General features: G+C 27.2%; 1 protein-coding gene across 2 annotated transcripts in view; it reads right to left on the bottom strand.

The window, feature by feature from the left end:
• The window catches only part of LOC107446292 (protein sel-1 homolog 1), a 30,749-nt gene extending 11,027 nt beyond the window's left edge, over nucleotides 1–19,722 (bottom strand). The window contains exons 1-13 of one of the 2 annotated variants that reach the window (XM_087163634.1): nucleotides 19,486–19,722; nucleotides 13,551–14,436; nucleotides 12,519–12,579; nucleotides 11,185–11,347; nucleotides 7,443–7,496; nucleotides 6,315–6,374; nucleotides 6,150–6,231; nucleotides 4,778–4,932; nucleotides 2,979–3,035; nucleotides 2,828–2,896; nucleotides 2,098–2,175; nucleotides 850–912; nucleotides 565–652 (exon numbers count right to left, since the gene is read on the bottom strand). In XM_087163634.1, the coding sequence (XP_087019760.1) occupies nucleotides 565–652; nucleotides 850–912; nucleotides 2,098–2,175; nucleotides 2,828–2,896; nucleotides 2,979–3,035; nucleotides 4,778–4,932; nucleotides 6,150–6,231; nucleotides 6,315–6,374; nucleotides 7,443–7,496; nucleotides 11,185–11,347; nucleotides 12,519–12,579; nucleotides 13,551–14,403 (1,783 nt within the window). In that variant the 5' untranslated portion in view covers nucleotides 14,404–14,436; nucleotides 19,486–19,722. The remainder of the gene's footprint in view (nucleotides 1–564; nucleotides 653–849; nucleotides 913–2,097; nucleotides 2,176–2,827; nucleotides 2,897–2,978; nucleotides 3,036–4,777; nucleotides 4,933–6,149; nucleotides 6,232–6,314; nucleotides 6,375–7,442; nucleotides 7,497–11,184; nucleotides 11,348–12,518; nucleotides 12,580–13,550; nucleotides 14,437–19,485) is intronic. The other variant, XM_087163635.1, reaches the window with a different exon arrangement.
• Between the last annotated feature and the right edge of the window lie 133 nt (nucleotides 19,723–19,855).

Raw genomic sequence — 19,855 nt, forward strand, 5'->3', positions numbered from 1 at the left:
ATTTATAATGTTGCAAAGAGATATTTAAAGTTTGCTACAAAAGAGGCTATGCAAGTAGGACACTAATGGAACATTTGGTTGCCAATCATCGTCAAACACAACAACTTCTTTAATTGTAACAATGAGGCAAATGAGTATTGCTGTGACATATTTTGTTGGCACTACAAGCTTGTGATGCATGATAGTTGAGAGCTCACAAAACAAAGAAATCAATGCTTAATGATATTTCCTATCAGAAGTGACACAGTGTTGCTAGGTTCACAGTAGTGGGATACATAGTACCACCTAGTGGAGTATAATGACATTTCTTCACATAGGTTGCTAAGCAATTTTCAAATTTATGCCTTACCTCAGTAGAAGTGAGTCACAATACTTTTACTATACTTTACACAAACATAAAATTATATTAAAAAAATATATAAAATTCCTCACACGTTTTTTAGAAAATATATACGTATGAACAAGTATTTGGTTCAAAAATCAAACCTTTAATGTGTTAAATAAAAAATATATATCAGTTTAGAGAAGACTTGAGAGAGATTTTAAGATTATAAAAGATCTTACTATAGTACATATTGCCAAGCTGCAACTGTCCATCTACCCAGCCTTGATTAGCTGCTGCAGAAAAATATTTGAATGCCTTGTTGTAATCCTAATAACATATTCAGAAAAAATTTAAAAGAGACAATTTTATTAAAAAATAAAAATAAAATATTACAAAATTTAGCTTACATAGGCTTGATTACATACAACAATAACTGGATTATTTTTTTGCAAAATCTAGACATGCATTTAGTTCAATTATAACTTTTAACTTATTAAAACAAAATAATTAAAAATGTTTCTTACTTTAGGAACTCCCTTTCCATGAAGGTACATTAAACCTAAACCACTCTGACCAACTGGGTTATTCTAAACACAGAGAGAAACAGTATGATTTAAAACATACTTGTTTGACTTTAAAATCACGAATATAAAATAAAAATAGAAAGGAAAAATAATTCTAATCTATTTCAATTTGTACAATATGAAAACATTTTATTTTACCAACCATTTGACTAATATATTTCAGAAAAATTTACATGTTCAATGGCTCGGAAAAATTAATTCAAAATACTTCTTTCTCTTCCGATAAGACACGATTAGAAAAAAAAAAACATTGTTTAGCTTTATAATGAACAGGACAAATAACCTAAGTTAACAAATTTTCAATAAAAGTATAAAGCCTGTTTAGAAATTATTTTTAATTATTCATTATATTTAAGCATAATAAATGGTTTCTGGTATCTTTTGCAAGTAAACTAATATATATATATATATATATATATATATATATATATATATATATATATATATATATATATATATACATATATATATATATACATATATATATATATATATACATATATATATATATATATATACATATCTATATATATATACATATATATATATATATACATATATACATATATATATATATATATATATATACATATATATATATATACATATACATATATATATATATATATATATACATATATATATATATATATATATATATATATATATATATATATATATATATATATATATATATTCAAAATGGCAATATTAATTTGTTTATATATATGTAATTTTAATAATGGCAACTTTTATCAAAATTAAATGATACAAAAATATTTCATGAAATGCAGCAAGTAAATTTTAAGCTCTCAAGTAACTTTCACATACAAAAAAAAAAAAATTTCAAATAGTATCTGAAAATTCTAAAATCTAGAATATCTATAGTTTTTTATTAGTAGAAACTTTAAAATCTATGTCTATATGCAAGATTTAATTTTAAACAGATTTGACATTGTTTTTAATTTTAATTTATTTCGGGCATAAAATCTCATTATCTAATTGATTAAAATTAAAATAATTTACATGTCTTAAATATACATAAAATATTGATTTAAAAAAATATGTTATAAAATACAATAAATAATATAAGTTGTACTATTAATTTTACATTCCATAAAGTCGTTCATACTTTGAAATCTAAGCTAGAATAAGGCAAGCTTTTTAATTTACATTAAAAAATAGTACCTTTTCTGCAGCCATTGTGAAGTACTTAAAAGCTGTTTCATTATTTTGTTTCACTACAGTTCCACCTTCAAGATACATCTGTTATAAAAATATGAAAAATATGACTAATTTTGCACAAAGAAATTCACAAAATTCTATCAATTTTAATTAGTGATTAGTTAGCTCATAAATAAGAATTTTTATTTTTTTCAACTAAAAGAACTACCAAAAAAAAATTATTTTTTTCTATCCCCAGATTGTTATTATTTCTTTCCAATTGGCAACTTTCAAATTAGCGACCATCTAAATTTTTCTTTTAGTCAAACTTTTATGATTGATTAAAATATACAATTATATTATATAATTATCAGCTTAATAATTTGATGAGTACCACAATACCAATAAAAAAAGATCTAAAATTGTTTATTTGTTTTGATAACAAAGACAAGAGGTCTTCAAACTTTTTATTCTTATTACCACTTTCACACAATTTAAAGGTTTTAGACCACCTTTCTTTCTCTTCAAATTAACATAAATTGACCACTGAGAAATTTGAAAATACTACATTTAACATCGTTATTTTAGCATATTTAAAAACAATAGCTTTGAAAAAAATGCAACTCAATAAATTATAAATAAAATTTTTGATAGCGCAGAATATATTTCTTCAAAAACACTATTGAAGTCATTTTTTTTAAAAAAATAAATAAATAAATAAAATGTCAATTTAAAGTAAACAGATTATACTAACTTTTCCAAGAAATGCCATAGCATTGGCATTGCCTGCATCTGCAGCTTGAAGAAAATAGTTTAAGGCTCTCTGAAAAAATATCAACATTTAAATAAATTAATATGCTCAAAAAGAGGTATTATGTTCTAACATATTATTGCAGTGCACTTACACCATGATCCTGTTCCACTCCCCGTCCTCCTTGATAGTGTAACTGTCCAAGTCCAACCTAATTATAGACAAGCATAATATATGTAGGCATATAATATTTACTTCACAGGCTGGTCTATAATTATACTATATAATTATCAACAAGCATGTGATATAATTATAATATACAAAATTAAAGCATTTAGAGAGCTTATACAAATATGTACTTCAAAGAAAACCGTACTTTTAAACTATCAATTATAATTCTAAATGCTTGTCTAATTTCTCAATAACTCGATCATTATAGTCGTATTCACTACTAACTGTACCACCAACTTGAAAACTATCATTTAAATTAATTTTTACATGCATATAAAAAAAAAACAGAAATTGATGAATGGTTCAAACATTTTTTTTAACAGATTAATCACTTGATATGATCCATAGTTTTCCCACTTGAAGATTAGATTGTTCTTTGGTAGTCATCAGTATAAAATTAATAAAAGTTATGAAGTTATTGTTTATCAGAAAAATAATTTTTTATATCCCCCATATAAAGGCAACTATAATATTTATTGATCATTCTATATCATTACACTTTTGATTCTTATTCCTAATTAAAAGCTTAAAACTGAAAGCAGTGTTTGTTTACAAGTAAAAGTTTTTTATGATGTTCCTATATTTTCAAAGCATTTTATGATAAACATATTTAAATCGGTATTTAAACTTCTTAATAGTTTTACAATAATTAAACAGTAAATAAGTCATATTTACTTTGCTTTGTGTAAAACCATGACCAATCAACATATGCAATTAAAATAATGAATACATAATTGTAAAACATTATTAAGGATTAACATTTTGCAGTATTAATAACTAATATTTTTAGCAATGGAATCAAATCATTAAATAGCAAAACAAAATTATAAAATTTAAAAAACAAAATTATAGATGAAGTGCCAATGGTAATAAAGCATTATGTTTAGGCTTAAATGAACCTGTTTATCTCAAAAATCTCTGTATCTCAAAATTTCGAAAATTCCCTACATTTACTGTCGAAAATCAATGTATTTTCCGTGTTTAAGTCGAATTTTTTTTTTTTTTTTCAAAAACTCCGTTTCTCAAATTTCTAATAATAGAGTACAAATGCCAAAACTTTCGTTATCAGTAGAACTTGAAACAGAGATGAATTTCGTGAACTCACAGGAAGTAGGGATGAACAGTTTGGGGGTGTTTGTTGCAATTTCAATCACCATCCTTGCTCTTCCTTAACTAGAAAGCAATACAATGATTCTGGCAGTAAGTGAGGGGTTGATGAGTAGGATGAAGTGACCACCAGGGGTTAGCTTTCCAACATAGATAAAAAAGCTAGCTATTAATTTTATTTTAATTAATTATTATTGTTAATTAATTTTATGAATAATAAATTGATCAATTATTTATTTACAAAAAAAAAATTATGATTTAATATTAATAAGAATGTGCACACGATGTTCATAAGAGTAGAAATATTTTCTCAGAATGCTACATTTGGAATTTAAACTTAGGGAAACTTACTTCGTCTCCAACCGTCTTTCTCCACCCAGAAGGGTTTATTCGATTAACAAAACAATAATGAAGATAAACAAATTTGTGAAGGGTCTGATTAAAAGATAAATTATTTTGTTAAGGGTCCATTATTTCTAAACAGACCCCTGGTTAAATGATATGTGAAATGATCTATGTAATACAAAATTCTGTAATTATTTTAAAATAATAAAAAAAAATTGAAAAGGATGAATTAAAAAAAGTTATGAGATCGTCTTTGATGCAAATATATACCTGAGCTTGCACATCCCCTTTATCAGCTAAAAATTGGTAATACTGAATTAAGTCATCATCTAAAAGCTGAGAAGAGGATCCAAGATTTTCAAACTCATCGTACAATCTCACTCTTTGAATTGCACTTCCTCCATTTGTAGACAACTCCTCCTCAACTAAATAGGCATACAATATTTTTTTATACAAACTTGAGAAAAAAAATGACACCAAATTAGCATCGATAATAAATTATATTCCAAATCAATCCATTTATATTTGTTACAACTCACTATAAAAAAAATAAGAAATAGATATATAACAGAAGCGAATCAAACTTTCTTCTATTCTTATATTCCGATTTCCATACATATATTATGTTAAAAAATATAGATTTTCTATTACTATATATATCAAAAATAATTTCCAATACATATTCAAGCAATAAATATTTCACAAGGAAAAAAATTAATTACAATAATATACAGTCTATTTCTTATTCCATTTATTTTCCTGTTAACAATTATTACAATCATTATAAGGGGAAACAATTTTTTGTTGAATTTATACAAACACCTAATCATGCCTAATTCAGGTGTGGAGATTTTAACTCTGAAATTAGTTTTGCTCCTAAAGATAAGTTTTTTTTTTTAAATGACAATTTAAGCCTTTTTTTGTTGTTGAAATATAAGAGCTTAAAAACGTCATATTTACTGGGAGTTGTGTAAATGTTGCAATAAAGGAAGGAAGGTCTAAGGAAGTTATAGCACATTATCAGAATTAAAATTGCATAAAAAGCTATGCCCGGAAATGTCGCCGTACGAGGGGGGGGGGCGCTATTCTACTATGACCTGTTCAAAACAACAAAAAGAAACTGTTTATAACACGGAAACATCCTTAGCGGTGTATGACAACATTTCCAGGAATGGGTTTCAATGCAGTTTATATCCTGATGACGTGCCATAACTCTCCTAGAAGCTTGCCACTACATTTAAGCGGCACTCTATTATATATGTTTTTAAACTTGTACATTCCAATAAAAAATCTGACTAAAAATGACACTTAAAAAACAAACACTGTAGCTAGGAGAGAGAAACCGATTGCAGCTTTAAAATCAGTGATGTGAAAATAGCCAAGATCTGTTAAAAAAAATCTCAAGCAACAAAAACAAAATGTTCTACAACATAATTTGTTTTTATTATCTAGTTAACAGTAAACTTGAACATTTTTTTTAAAAATATTATTAACAAATCTTCAAAGAGGGAATAACACAGCATAAAAGCTACAAAAAATAAGCTAATGATGAAAATTTGGAATAATTTTGAAAAGATAAAGAAACAGAATTTAACTGTTTTTAATAAATCGATATTTTTTAGAACTTGCACAAATATGTTACCTTTTTTAGCAACTTTCTTGTAGTGATGCAACGAAGATTCACAATTAGTCTTCAAACCAAGGCCAGCCCAATGTCTATAACCCTAAAAATAAAGAATGTCAATCAGTGAGGTAATTGAAAATAGTTAAAGGTAAAATACAATGAAAAAAAGCACAAGAATGTTACCATTATCATTTGTGCCCATATGTCCCCTCCAAGAGCAGCAAATGTATAATAAATTATGGCCTATAAAAATAAAGAAATAAGGACAGTTTTTTTCTTCTAATACATATAAAACAAATATAAATGCTGGATTTCAAAACAAATAATAAAATATCGAAACACATAATTTCACTTCATAAAATGTTGAATCCATGAAGGTATTTTAAGTATTATAAAATATTTAAAATTTCTTAGGAAAACTGAAAACAATAAATTTAAATTGCTATATATAACAAAAATAAATGTTTATAATAAAGTATGTTTAAATATAATAGGGTAATAAATCCTTAAGATCAAATTTCAACAATTCTAATAATTCCTTTAATTATTATTATTTTCTTTTTTGACATTTAATGAAGGAAAAAATAGAGTTCAGTTAAGTTTGACAAAAAATTATTAGAAACTGAAGTCAATTTACAGTAACAAAGATTTACATAATCATTGAAGCAAAAAATAAATTAATTAAAGAAATATAAATCATTAATCACTAAATTCACCTAAGCTGCTTGAGTATAAACCCATGTAGAAACAAAAGTTTGCTTTGCTTTCCAAGTTTGATGAAAAACTCCTAAATAGTGCCTTTTTTATAATAAATAAATCTCTATTGAAAAAATATTAAATAACGAAATATTTTGACACCAAAATTATTTTAATGTTAGTCCACAATTCTTTTTAAAGGTCCTCTTTAGACAGAAAAAAAAAATTCTACTTTCTTTTATAATTGCATGAACAGAATTTCCTCATTTATGAAGTAACAAAATGACTTGGAATATATTTTTGTTTTGTTTCATTTTATACCTTTAAATCTGTTCATTTGGGCTTAGTTACTAAATTTTAAGCTTGTTAGTATGTTTAAAACTTTTTCAGAGTCATTAAAATAGCTTTCATCATATTTCATTGCATTTTAATAAGTCTAACAAATATGTTTTTTAACAATTCTAATAACTTCTTCAAGCTTACTAACATACATTTCATTTTAATAAAAATATATATAGATATATATAATAAAGCAAATACTTTTCACCAGACAATTTATAATTTAAAACTTCTAATAGATTAATGGTTGAAACAAGAAATATGAATTTCATTTACCTTTCCTAAATTAGGAGGAACTCCCAAACCAGTAGCATGCATCAAACCTAAATACTATAAATAAAATGAATGTTTATTCAAATTTTAAATAAAAAAATATAAAATTCTTAAAACAAATTTTCATTAGTTCTTGTAATTATAGAAAAGCATCAAACTTCTAAATATCCACAAATAGATAAACATTGATTTGATTATAAGAAGTACTCATTTATTTGTAAAATGCTGTGGCGAATGACACCACTTGCCACGTGAGCCTGTATCATGTTAATTTATCCATGGAAAAATTTGTTTCTTGTTTTATTTTTGTTAGATTCTGCACTACCATATTTGTCCACATGAGATCCTATATCATATTTTGCCTAAGTGAGATTCTGTACTTAGATATTTTGTTCATGTGATATTCTCTACTAAGAAATTCTGTCAACATGAAATTTTGACTTGCAATACTTTGTCAGATTAAAATTCTGACTAGTAATACTTTAACAGGTCCTAAGATTTTTCTCCGTATTCTTTTCATATATTTGGTGATAAGTTTTTTCTTTTTAGTTGTTCCTGCTAAAAAAATGGTACACTCATAACTCAAGAAATGTTTTAAAACTATGAGGTTTACATACATAAACAGGTGATATATTGTTGACTGTTTTGGAATTATTTACAAAATTAGGCAATGTGTCTTTGTTTCACACCTCAATTTCGCAGATAATCAGAATTTCTGTATTTAAAGTTATACAGAATATCTTTAAATAACAATGAAAAAAATTAACTTTTTACTTGAAATTTAAAAAAAAATTAACAATTTTTGAATAAAGAAAAGAAAATTTTTAATAATTATTTCCTTAGACTATAAAGCTATTAAGCAAATCTTAACTCTTAACCGCCTCCGTAGAGGGCATTCAGGAAACACTGGTAACCTAATCTTGCAAACAAAACCCCGTATCAGCACCGTGACGGAGCAACACGCGGCCCTGAGTCCTACATGAAGAATAGCCACACAATCGATGAACGAGCAGAGGAAACCGGCTCAGAACAAAAGCTCCGGATCCAAAGCCACTGGGCGGCAGTGCCAAACCAACTGCAGATGCTTGGAGTCAAGGTTGACAGCAGGAAAGACAGCCACCACCCTGTGACCCATCAAGAGTCCTCCGCCTGGAGAGCTTTACGAAGCCTTAGTTTATTTACAAAACAGTACAGAGCAATCAAACTGGTTATTTAAAGATAAATTACAGTATTTACAGCAAAATTGAATTGGGGACGCCATTTATCAGCTCACAAAAATTGGGGAAAAACAGCAGGCTATTTACTAGTATTTGATTTGTGGTCTGAGTTGGCATAACTCTGTCCGGTTAGACTTAGGTCTTTAAAGTTGAGTGATTTGTGTTTAGTTTAAGTCCAAACTTCATATTATTAGTAGCTGTGCGATTGATGCATTTGCTCCTATTAAGATATTAGAGCCAAGGTTGACAAGTTTCTGCCAAAGTGGTTAAAACCACTGGTAGAAACCGGTTAAAACCGGCATGGCAGAAACCCTTTTCTGCCACATTTGTGGCAGGAATTCAGAAAATGACATAAAAGTAAGTACTAAGATTGACATACAATGGATAATTCATAGAAAAAGTTAAATATTCAAAATCAAATATTACATTGTTTGCACTCTGCAGTAATCTATAACAAAAGACAAGTTTTGATGCAGTTTCTAAACCTAAATAATTTCTCAATTTGCCTATGCACGAACGAGAAATTTGAGAAGATTCTCTTAAGTCCAGCAGAACTAGCAGGCATTGCCATCAAGAAACAAGCAAGATTTGTAAAACTTTCATCTGCATATTTTTTAAAACTGGACCACCATGTAGCAGCTGGGGTAGTTGTTGAAACTTGACAGGAAAAATAAGTTTCAGGAAATGGGTCCGATTTGTTTTATATAAATATTTGATATACTGCACTCTTTATAATTAATATAAACAAAATAATATATATTTACAAACAATGAATTAAAAAGTTTGTTACAGTTATATGGAGTTACATTTTTCAGTTTACTTAAACAAGTTTCTGCCGGCAAAAAGCCAACCCTGATTAGAGCTCTATCCCCTGATGGCTCAGGGGATAGAGCGTTCGCCTTCCAATGAGGTGAACCGGGGTTTAATCCCGGCGATGGCTGGTCGATACGAATTCCACATCCGGCTTGCACCGACCACAATGCTGATGTGAAATATCCTCAGTGGTAAACGGATTGTGGGTTAGAGTCCCCTTGCCGTCAGGATAACCGTGCGAGGTTCTCGTAGTCTTCCTCCCATGTAACGCAAATGCGGGTTATTTCCTTCAAAAAAATTGCCCACAAAGGCAAATTTCTCCCAATACTTGATCCAGCAGTTCCCTTGTCTTCTGGATTGGGTTCAAAATTACAAGGCTACGGAGTTGAACATTAGTAGTCGTAAATCACAAAATTGTGTCGACTGCTCAACGACGGTTATAAAATAAAATATAAAGATATTAAGTCAACCATTTTCATTTAAGAAAATCGAAAAGTAATTTTTAAAACACTTCACTACTGTACCATAACAGCAAATGAGCAGCCCCAGTAATTGAAAACTACGTCTAAAATTGATGATTCATTCTTAAATTTTTTAAACAATCCCATTATAAATAACTATGAACTAATAATCCCCTTTATAAATAACTATGAATTAATAATCCCTTTATAAATACTACTATTTGCCCTTTCCAATCTAAACTGAGGTACGGTGTCATGGGAGTGCACCAATATATTTTTCATAACACTATTATGGATAAATCTCAGATCAGTGTTAATTAGTGAAGTTTCAAGGCAGACCTCAACTGTTTGATGTAGAATTTTTATTAAACATGTTTTCATTATTTTATGTTAATTTAGGTCAAAATAAGTGAGAAATATGATATTTAGCATTTTAATAATTTATATTTATGAAATGCAGCATGAAACACTGGTGTCTTTTTCTGCATTGATTGTAAAATTTTCCACACAAGGCTAATTTCCAAACAAATTTTTTTTTTTTAAATTGCACCTATTTAGATCTAAGAGAAACAGTTATTCATCATTAAAATTTCTTTAATTTACAAAATCAATTTGACTGACTGATTTGATTTGAATTTACAAAATCAATTTGACTGTTATTGAATAAGAATAAAAAAAATTATTTTTCAAAGTACTTTTTTTTTTTTGGATTTTCTATTTTAGTACAAATATAATTTCAATAATCTCACTGATTGTTTTAGTAACTATTAGACTGTTTTTTTTAATTAAAAAAAATACCAAAATATATTTTTGCTTGTAGAAAAAGATATATGAAAGGGACACCAGCGTCCCACCTGCATCAGAGGATTAACAACCAACCAGATGGAAAAAATTAATAAATAAACACTGAATTTAAAGTTAATTAAACTTTAAGACAGTGACAATATAATTATGAAATTAAGTAGTATGATAGTAAAGACTAAGACGTATACTAATATCACTACAGATTTCTTAAAAAATGTAATTCATAGTAATAAAAATAACTAATTAAAAATGATTTGATAAATTTGCAATGATATGATTTGATAATTATTTTCTAGCCATGAAGTGTTTCCTTATTTAATAATGTAGATATAAAAAAAAGTGATTTGTTGTAAGCAAAGTATTTTATTGAAAAACTAATTTGTAAGCTAACATGAAGTAGGATCAATTGATATGAATTAACAAGAAACCTTTTAATTTAAAGCATATTACCATTTGAGCAAAGGGTGAGCCTTCTGTTGCTAGTTTTTCAAACCAAAGTTTTGCAGCAGTCAAATTTTGTGGGAAAACATCCCCATAGAAATAAGCTTGGCCAACAATTTTCATAGCTTCATAATAATTTAGTTCAGCAGATTGCTTAAATAAATCATATGCTCTAAAAAAAGGAAAATACATTAATACCTTTTTCAGGATATAATATATAGCATGATAATCTCTGAAAATAATACTTAATGTCATAGAAAAATAAATATCTGAAAGTAAAGACAAGGAATTGTATTATCTATTTAACCTTCGAGGGCATAAAATGGCCTCAATATGAGGATTATAAAACAAATATGACGTTTAGGAAATTCAGTAGTATTCTTGGTTATTGCCCATACCTAATTAGAAGCAACCATAAGGCAAAAAACAAGTGCTTTACTCCTTAAAAAACTTTATGCCAGTTTGGGAGTAGCATTTGTAACAACAGTGGTCAGTATATAGTTAATATTTAAATGAATCACTTGTTTAAACAAAATAAATAATATATCACTATTTCTAAACTTCTTTGAAAAGTACATATTGTTAAAGAAAAAAATAGAAAATATATATGAACGAAAATGTAAAAAATAATATAATATATATAATGATCAAGAAGAAATTTTTTTAAAAATAAAATCTAAGATAAGGCTACAGAAAAATTCCTTTGACTTTCAAGGGCGACAATGAAGTCAACTTTTTTATCAATGGAAAATACTTTAAAAATACCCTATAGTACAATAAAAAAATAAGTTCAATTCGTCTACAATATTAACAGAAAATACAAGAAATTATGTATAACATTTATAAATTACAATAATATTTTAAAATTGAAAAACTTTTGAAATTTTTCACTTTTTGTCATCTTCAAAATGAAAAAAGTATGGATTTTTAACAACTGCTGTGAAATATTAGTTACACTATTTTTTTTTTACTGAGCAAAAAAATCATTTAAAACTCAAATTTTTTAAATAGATCTGTGAAATGCATTGACACCTTGTCGTACACACCTTTTGTAATTTTAATATTTTAGTTTCAGTATTAAGTTTATTAAAACCAGTTTGTTGTTAACTTTTTTTGTGCTAGTAATACATGTTTTTCTAATTAATTTTTTATCACAAAATGTGGACAATAAATGATTATTCAAGGGTCCTACGTGAATTGTGGGCAATAAGTTTTACAAACCCAAATTTTCAGCACAGTTTTTTAAATTATTTAATGACATTACTTGTTGAATTGTACTTCTACTAAAGTAACTCTAATATAATGAAATAAATAATTTAAGTAAATATTTTTTAATTATTCACCTTTTTTTGTCAGGAGTGGTAGCATTTAAAATCATAACAGCTGTTTCATAGAGCACTTTAGCTGAAATAAAAAAAAATATTATTATAGCTAGCTTCCAAAAACTCTATAGGTAATTTTTCTAACTATCTTTAAAAGTTATAAGTGGAATTAATCAAAGTTTAATTAATAAAAAATTTAATGCTTACATTTTAATTAATAAACAATTAAGGTAATTTATCTATTTATCTTTAAAATCAACCAATCAAAAGAAATTATCCGAAAAATGTAAATAAAAATAAAATTTAAGGAAGATTAAATTTTTAATTTAGGATTTTGCAGTAATTATATACTGTTCATTTGTTAGACAAGACTCCACATGCAAGTACTGAATACAGATTTTTACATTAATATTCAGGCATAAAGTTTTTAGATTAAGGAGAAAAAAAATTTAAAGCTAACATTTTATCATGCGCAATAATAAAAAATAAAATACTCCCCTTATATCACTGAATGTAAACTGTCATGCTGTTAAATAAAATATGTATCTCTATCAGTAAAAGTCCCTTTTATCGATAACAACAAGATACATTATTTGTTAAAATCTGATTTTATTAAACAGAGGTTTCTTTAATGAACTTTCATTTAAAAAGAATAATGAAAGATAAGGCATTTTTCTTTAAAAAAAATAAACAATTTAAAATAATTTAAATAAAGATTTGTGGTCAGTATTGAATCAGTCACCTTATTTTTGAAGATTATTTAGAAGCATTAATTTATTTTCATAACCCATTGTAATGTGATGAAATTGTCAAATTTGAAAATATTTTTGTTCAAAATTCAATAAAAATACTTGATATTATAACTATTAGTCAGTACACGAAAGAAAACAGAAATTTAAATCTTGTGAAATTAAGTGTTCCTTTTTTTCCCCCCTTTAATGGGATGTTTTATTTTGTAAAAATAACTTGGAACTTAATACTTCAATCTTTACATAAGAATAATAAAAGAAAGTAAAATGGTATGAATATAGTTTTTAAATTTACAAATTTTACCTTGTTTCTCTTCTTCAGTTAATTCTCTAAAAAGCTTTTTCCTCCTCTTTCCAATATTTTTCTCAAAAGATCCAGTTTTATCAGTACTTCCTGAAGCTTGAGAAGGAGCAGGAGTATGTAAAATTTCTTTCGCATTCAAATCACTAAAAGTTGGGTTCTGATCTAACTCGTCACTTTGATCCTCAGCTGCAGTTTTTTCCATTTTATCCGACAACTGCTGCAAAACCTCATTATCTTGAGGACTATCTTTTTTCAGTTTACTTTTTGTACTTTTCTTATCCTGTTGCACATGGTTTACCTCTGGTTCATTTCCAAATAATCTTTCATCTTGAAATGGAATGGTTATTTTAGATTCACTTTTAAAAAGCTTATCATATTCTTCAGCACTTAGTTCTAAATCCTTATAAACGTGAGTTTCCTCTGCAGTTCCGAAAAACTTTTCGGTTTCAGCTATTATTCTCTGCAAATCTTCTTCATCCAAAATCTCTTTGGCAGGGTTAGATTTCTTTTTTAAATTTTCAACAAGTTTTTTATTTAAAATACTTCTTATTTCTGCAACATACTCTGCTGGAGCCTGCTTGTCATCATGTTTTCCTGGATCTGGATCAGGTATTTTTTCAAAACTATAAACTTGACTAGGTAAGAGATCAGAAAAAATTGGATTTGTATTAGAATCAGTGTCTTGTTCATCAAATGAATCACTTTTTGATGAATCTACAGTACTTTCAGTTTGAAAGGATTCTGATTCTTTGTTATCATCATTATCTTTCTTCTTTTCATTAGAAGCTATAGTCCTTGTTAGCAGGATGATAAAGCATATATAAAATACAACACTAAAGTTCCGTTGATGCATAATGAAAGGTGTATTATCACAGTGTTACATAATCTAAAAAAGCAATTAAACATATTAATACAATTTATAATAACAATCAGTAAGAACTTGAATAAAAAGCTTGTTTCTCTATAACTATAGCGCGATATAGTCAAAACTGGCTCTTGCGCCAAAAACCCAAACAAACCCAACCCTATAACTATAAATTAAGTTAGCAGAGTATCTAGTTTTGACGTAAATATATGACTTTCATTTTTGTATTTTCTTTCAGTATAACTCATTTCCTAAACTCAAAAATTCATTTAAAAGCTATACATTAAATATTTTACGAAGATATATTTTAAAATATTGATGGAGAATTATATTAAAAGATAAAAGATGCTATTTCTTAGCATTTTATTTTATATAAGATGCAGGGATGAGATTAGCCAAAAAGCTGAATTTTCACACGAGTAAATCTTACGTGATTTATAGCAAAAATTTCAGTAGCATATTCTCATCCAGTTTCACTGATGTTATAATGCCTATATGTAGCAATAATCGCCGATATAAAAACTGCCACATTTATAGTAACTAATTCAAGAAAAAAACTTGCTTTTTACAAGAATCGTGATAAAGGATTTTTAAAATCAAGTGAATATAAATCACGATATTGAAATAAGCAAATGAAACTCGATATTGGATTTAAAAAATGTGAAAATACAAATCATGATGCGTAACTTTCAGATTGCGTAAATACGAATTACGATACGTAATTTCCAAATGGCGTTAATACGTATCCAAAGCCTAATTTTTAAATCAAGTGTAAATCGAAAAAAGAAGTTGGATATTACAACTGCAAAAATGAATCACGACATTGGATAAACTCGCATGAATACGAAATCGTTATATAGAATTTTAAAAACGCCTGCATACAAATCGCGATATCGGATTTTTAAATCTCGTAAAGAAGAATTGCAATGAACGATATTGAAAGTGTGAGAATAGGAATCGCAACGCTTAACTTTTAAATCAGGTAAATACGAAAATCGATGTTTGATATTAAAATGCAGCGAAGTCTGGATTACAAAAATACGAGCTATCAAGCAGATGGGTAAAAATGAGGAAAATCTTATTTTCTGCTCCTAAAAGCTAATAACTAAAATAAGTAGATAGATATGCAGAAGGGTTGGCAGCTACAAAGTTTGAATTTTCTATATACCTTTCGATAGATTATATCTATATATCAAATCGGAAATAAACATAATTATATTATTTCAACGTCTGAATCTTCAGAAAAAGAAACAAAATATTTATTAATAAAGGTGAAACTTTTAGAGAATCTGAGTTTTTGATAAAAAGTCTTAAATTCGAGAGACAAAAGTGAAAAAGGCTGAAATCTGTTAAAAAACGGATAAATCTCATCCCTGAAGCTAAAATCCAACAGCTTTTTTTTTTGTAGGTAATTAAAAATAGATAAGAATTTTGAAACTTTCAGAAAAGAATGAAAGTTTTATAATATATATAAAAACCTAATTCATATTTTTCATTTCAACTACAAACATTGAACTTTATATTTTTTGGCAGAAACAAAGTTGTGAGGGAAAAAAATAGTTTTAAAAACAAAACTATAATCTGGTTCATTGTAATTCAATAAAAAAATTTTGAAAATCATATTTTAAAATAAGTATAAATAATTTTTAAATTTAGTTTAAAATACTTTTTTAATAATATAATTTTTTTTTAAAAATAAGAAAATCAACATTTAATCTATATTCCATAAACCTTAAGACAATACAATTTTTCTTATAATATTAAAAAGAAAAAAATAATAAACATTGTCTTTTAACTTTTGTTTTTTCCTTTTAACTTTTAATTGATAAAATAAATTAGCTTTTTTTCAATATAAAAAAAATTATGTTTTCTACTACAAATTGTTCCAAGCAGGATGAACGAAAATGAATTTTCTGATAGGATTAACAGTATGTATTGTTGTAATTTAAATTGCTGGCAACTCTTTTTTCTTGATTCAACTCTCTTTATAGCTCCAAAATAAATTTCATTGAGGATGCACATTTTCAATAATTACTTGTATTTAGCTTGCAATTTTAGGTTAATTAAATCAAAGTGGATAATTTTCAAAGATTTTGCTGTTGATGTTATTGTTTGAATAATACTGGAATATCCATTGCTTCTAAAGCTTTAGATTTTACTTATCTTAGTTTTTTTTTATTTAAAAAGAAATTTTTGTTTTATATTGTACTATTTATATATTTTACTTATTTTATTTTTATTGTTTTTATAATTATTATTTTATTAGAATAATTATGAGAATAAGTTAAACAAAGTGATGACCATTGTAGTGAGAAGGAATATTTGCTCAAATATGTCACCTAAATAAAGCACTATTTGTCGACAGACACTTCAAGCTTGCCAAAAAAAAAGTTGCCTGTCTTAAAAAAACATTCAAGCTAAGGGGAAAAAGACTGGTAACAGAGTGAGAACAAGTAACTTACATTGCCCTACAATTTAAGAATGAAACAGCTGTAATTTTCTCTTCAATAGGAAAAGTGAAATTAACAGAATAAATTTCACCAAGCCAATGTTGACATCAGGTCAAATAAGCCAGTTGAAACATTTCTTGGTGAATATACGCTCGTATAATTCATGTTTTCAAATGAAGTAATTTGATGCTACACATATCCTGTGAAAGAATTACATACTAACAAAGTGCAAAGACAAATTTACCATCGTACCGAATCACTCCTATCATTGCCGAATGCAGATCATAAAGTTCTACAAATTTATTTCATACAGTGTTTTCACTAAAGCGCGAGAATCTCGCATATTTTTTTATGTTCTCGCATTAAAAAATGATTACCGCGAGAAATTCGCGCATTCTATAAACCAATTTCAAAATTCGCGAATTTCTCGCATTTTGAAAAAAATTTCTCATTTGCGCCATTTAGAATAAAATCCGTTTCACTTTTCTTCCTGGATCTTTTATTATTTTCAACATCTGTCCCATTATCTAGCCTCCCCATTTACCAGTATTGTTCAGAACCTTTAAGAACAACAGAACACCATCCTTCGGAACCACAGAACCTCTTTCAGAACGCATTTCTCTGCAACCACTTGTTTACCGTAGGTAAGGTTTCCTCATGTAAGATGTTCAAATTTTTTGCTCGTTAATGTAAGATGGACAAATACCTTGTAAAGCCAATATCTTCTACTCCGAAACGGACAAATGAATATGAAACAAATGTGGGTAGAAACGATCAAAACGAAACAAATACGCATTTGAGCAACCTAATGAGAATAGCTAATGAAAAAGTAGATGTAGAACATTTTCCATATGATCATGCAGCAAAAATATTTAATGCTTTAAAAATTAGAAGATGTTAAAAATGCATTATAATTAAAGAAACGATTTTTTTTTTCAAGTCTCTTGGTGTTTTTTTTTTTTTTTAAATTTTTGAAATCTCACCCTATTTTTGAGAAAGGGTGAGAAATTCTCATCCATTTTTTTTCTGAGATGAAAACACTGTCATAGTAACACTAATGATTTTAAGTCTATCATCATTGTCAGTTAAATACTGGCACAAATTTAAACTAAGATCTACAATTAAATTATCTACCACACAATGAAGAATATCACATTTTAATAGTAGTAACTAATTATTTTTAAAAAAAACTGAGCTCTTACAAGAATTGTGATATTGGAAATTAAGAACGCAAAAATACGAATCATGATATTGGACTTTTAAATAGCATAAATGCAAAGACATGTCATCGCAATTTTGATCCTCTGGAGAGGGGATGGCTCCCCTGCTTTGCTAACAAATTACTGACCGCAGTCAATGATCCTTGACTTTGGTGTTCTACTGCGATTATGGTCTTTATGATCAGTCCACAGCGAGACTAAAGGATTTTTAATAATTATAAAATAATTATATAACAATACATAACAGGAAGAACACTTTTTTTAAAATATGGAACTAATTTTTATAAAAAAAGTATTAAATAAATGGTATATCTGAACTTTAGCTATTCTCTTTTCCCTAATAAACGCATTGCATAATTTTATATGTTAACTATATAGTTGTAAATTAGACACATTGACAATTAATATTGTATATTGATTGATAAGTTCTAAATCAGACACAACTAGGATTGAATGACTGTTTAAATATGCATGTAAAAAAAAAGTAAATGGAAGATTTCCACATCAATATTAAAACAGTTGCCAAGTTTTGACAACTTCCAGGCAGTGGAAGGCAAGAAATTGAAAAAAAAAAAAAAAAAAAAATCAGAAGGAAGATTAACTCAAAGCCATACCCATGTTAACCTCAACATATATTTTTTTTAAATTTATGCAAGATTGAAATCCCTTTGGCGATACTAGTTGGCCCAAACAGATACCAATACAAAAACATCCCCTCATCTCGTGGACATATTATTTATCTCGTGGATACATTTTTTAATACAGAACATTCTTTTTATGATTTTCCGAGTTTAAAAATCTTTGGCACCAAGGGAATAGTAACTGGGCTGAACAGATATCACTAATATGGAGATATTGCCAAATTGAAGGTAAATAAAATGAAAAGATTATAGCCTAGAGATAAGCAATATAAATATAAAAAATACAAGCGATTTTCTCGCCCACTTGTAATCACATTGCATTGATAAACAGATTAGTTAGTTAATAATACAAAACAGACACAGCCTATATTGAATGTCTATTTTAAAATGTATGCAATGTAAATTCAATTTTTTTCTTTTTTTCTAAATATGCATAAATGAAATTAAAATATTATAGCCAAGCGATCAACATTACAGTTGGTTAATTAAATAATCGAATTTCGTTCTAGCACCGAAACAATAAAAATAACATAAGTTTCAAATGCTATAGAAACTTGTATTAATTTTCACTGGAGCAGCAGCTCAAAATTCCGGTGAAGCAAACAAGTATATATTTCATAACTTTGAAACATTACTTTATGTTTAATAAAATAAGATCTACTTATCATTCAAATATATTTCAATAAAAATATTTTACACGTAAATAAAACATCAAATCATAACTATAATCTAAAGCAGCAAAAGAAAATAGATGTATACTTTTTCCTACTGGTTACTAAATTTCATCTAAGTATGTAGTGTTTTAAGTTTTTCTAATGCATGTGAAACAAATTGAACTCATCTCTCATATGATCTAACTAAATTCATGTTTGTTGTCATTGTATGTACAAGAAGAAGAGGAAATTTTAAGGACACGTTAATTCTATCACTAATCAAACCAATCAGTTCTCAACGAGTGTTGGAGACGGAATCTGGTTTTTCCCTTTCTTCGATCACAAAGGGAAAATTACGAGCTATTTTTTTCCCTCTGAAAATATCACATGACTGATAACGCAATTGTAAACTTATCCAACCATTTTATCCTGAACTTAGTAAGCAGATTTTAAAGAATCGTGGAAGTACTAAAATA

This window comes from Parasteatoda tepidariorum, chromosome 5 (genome assembly GCF_982258835.1).
Source record: "Parasteatoda tepidariorum strain Cologne lab strain chromosome 5, Ptep-v5.0, whole genome shotgun sequence".
NCBI lineage: Eukaryota > Metazoa > Arthropoda > Arachnida > Araneae > Theridiidae > Parasteatoda > Parasteatoda tepidariorum.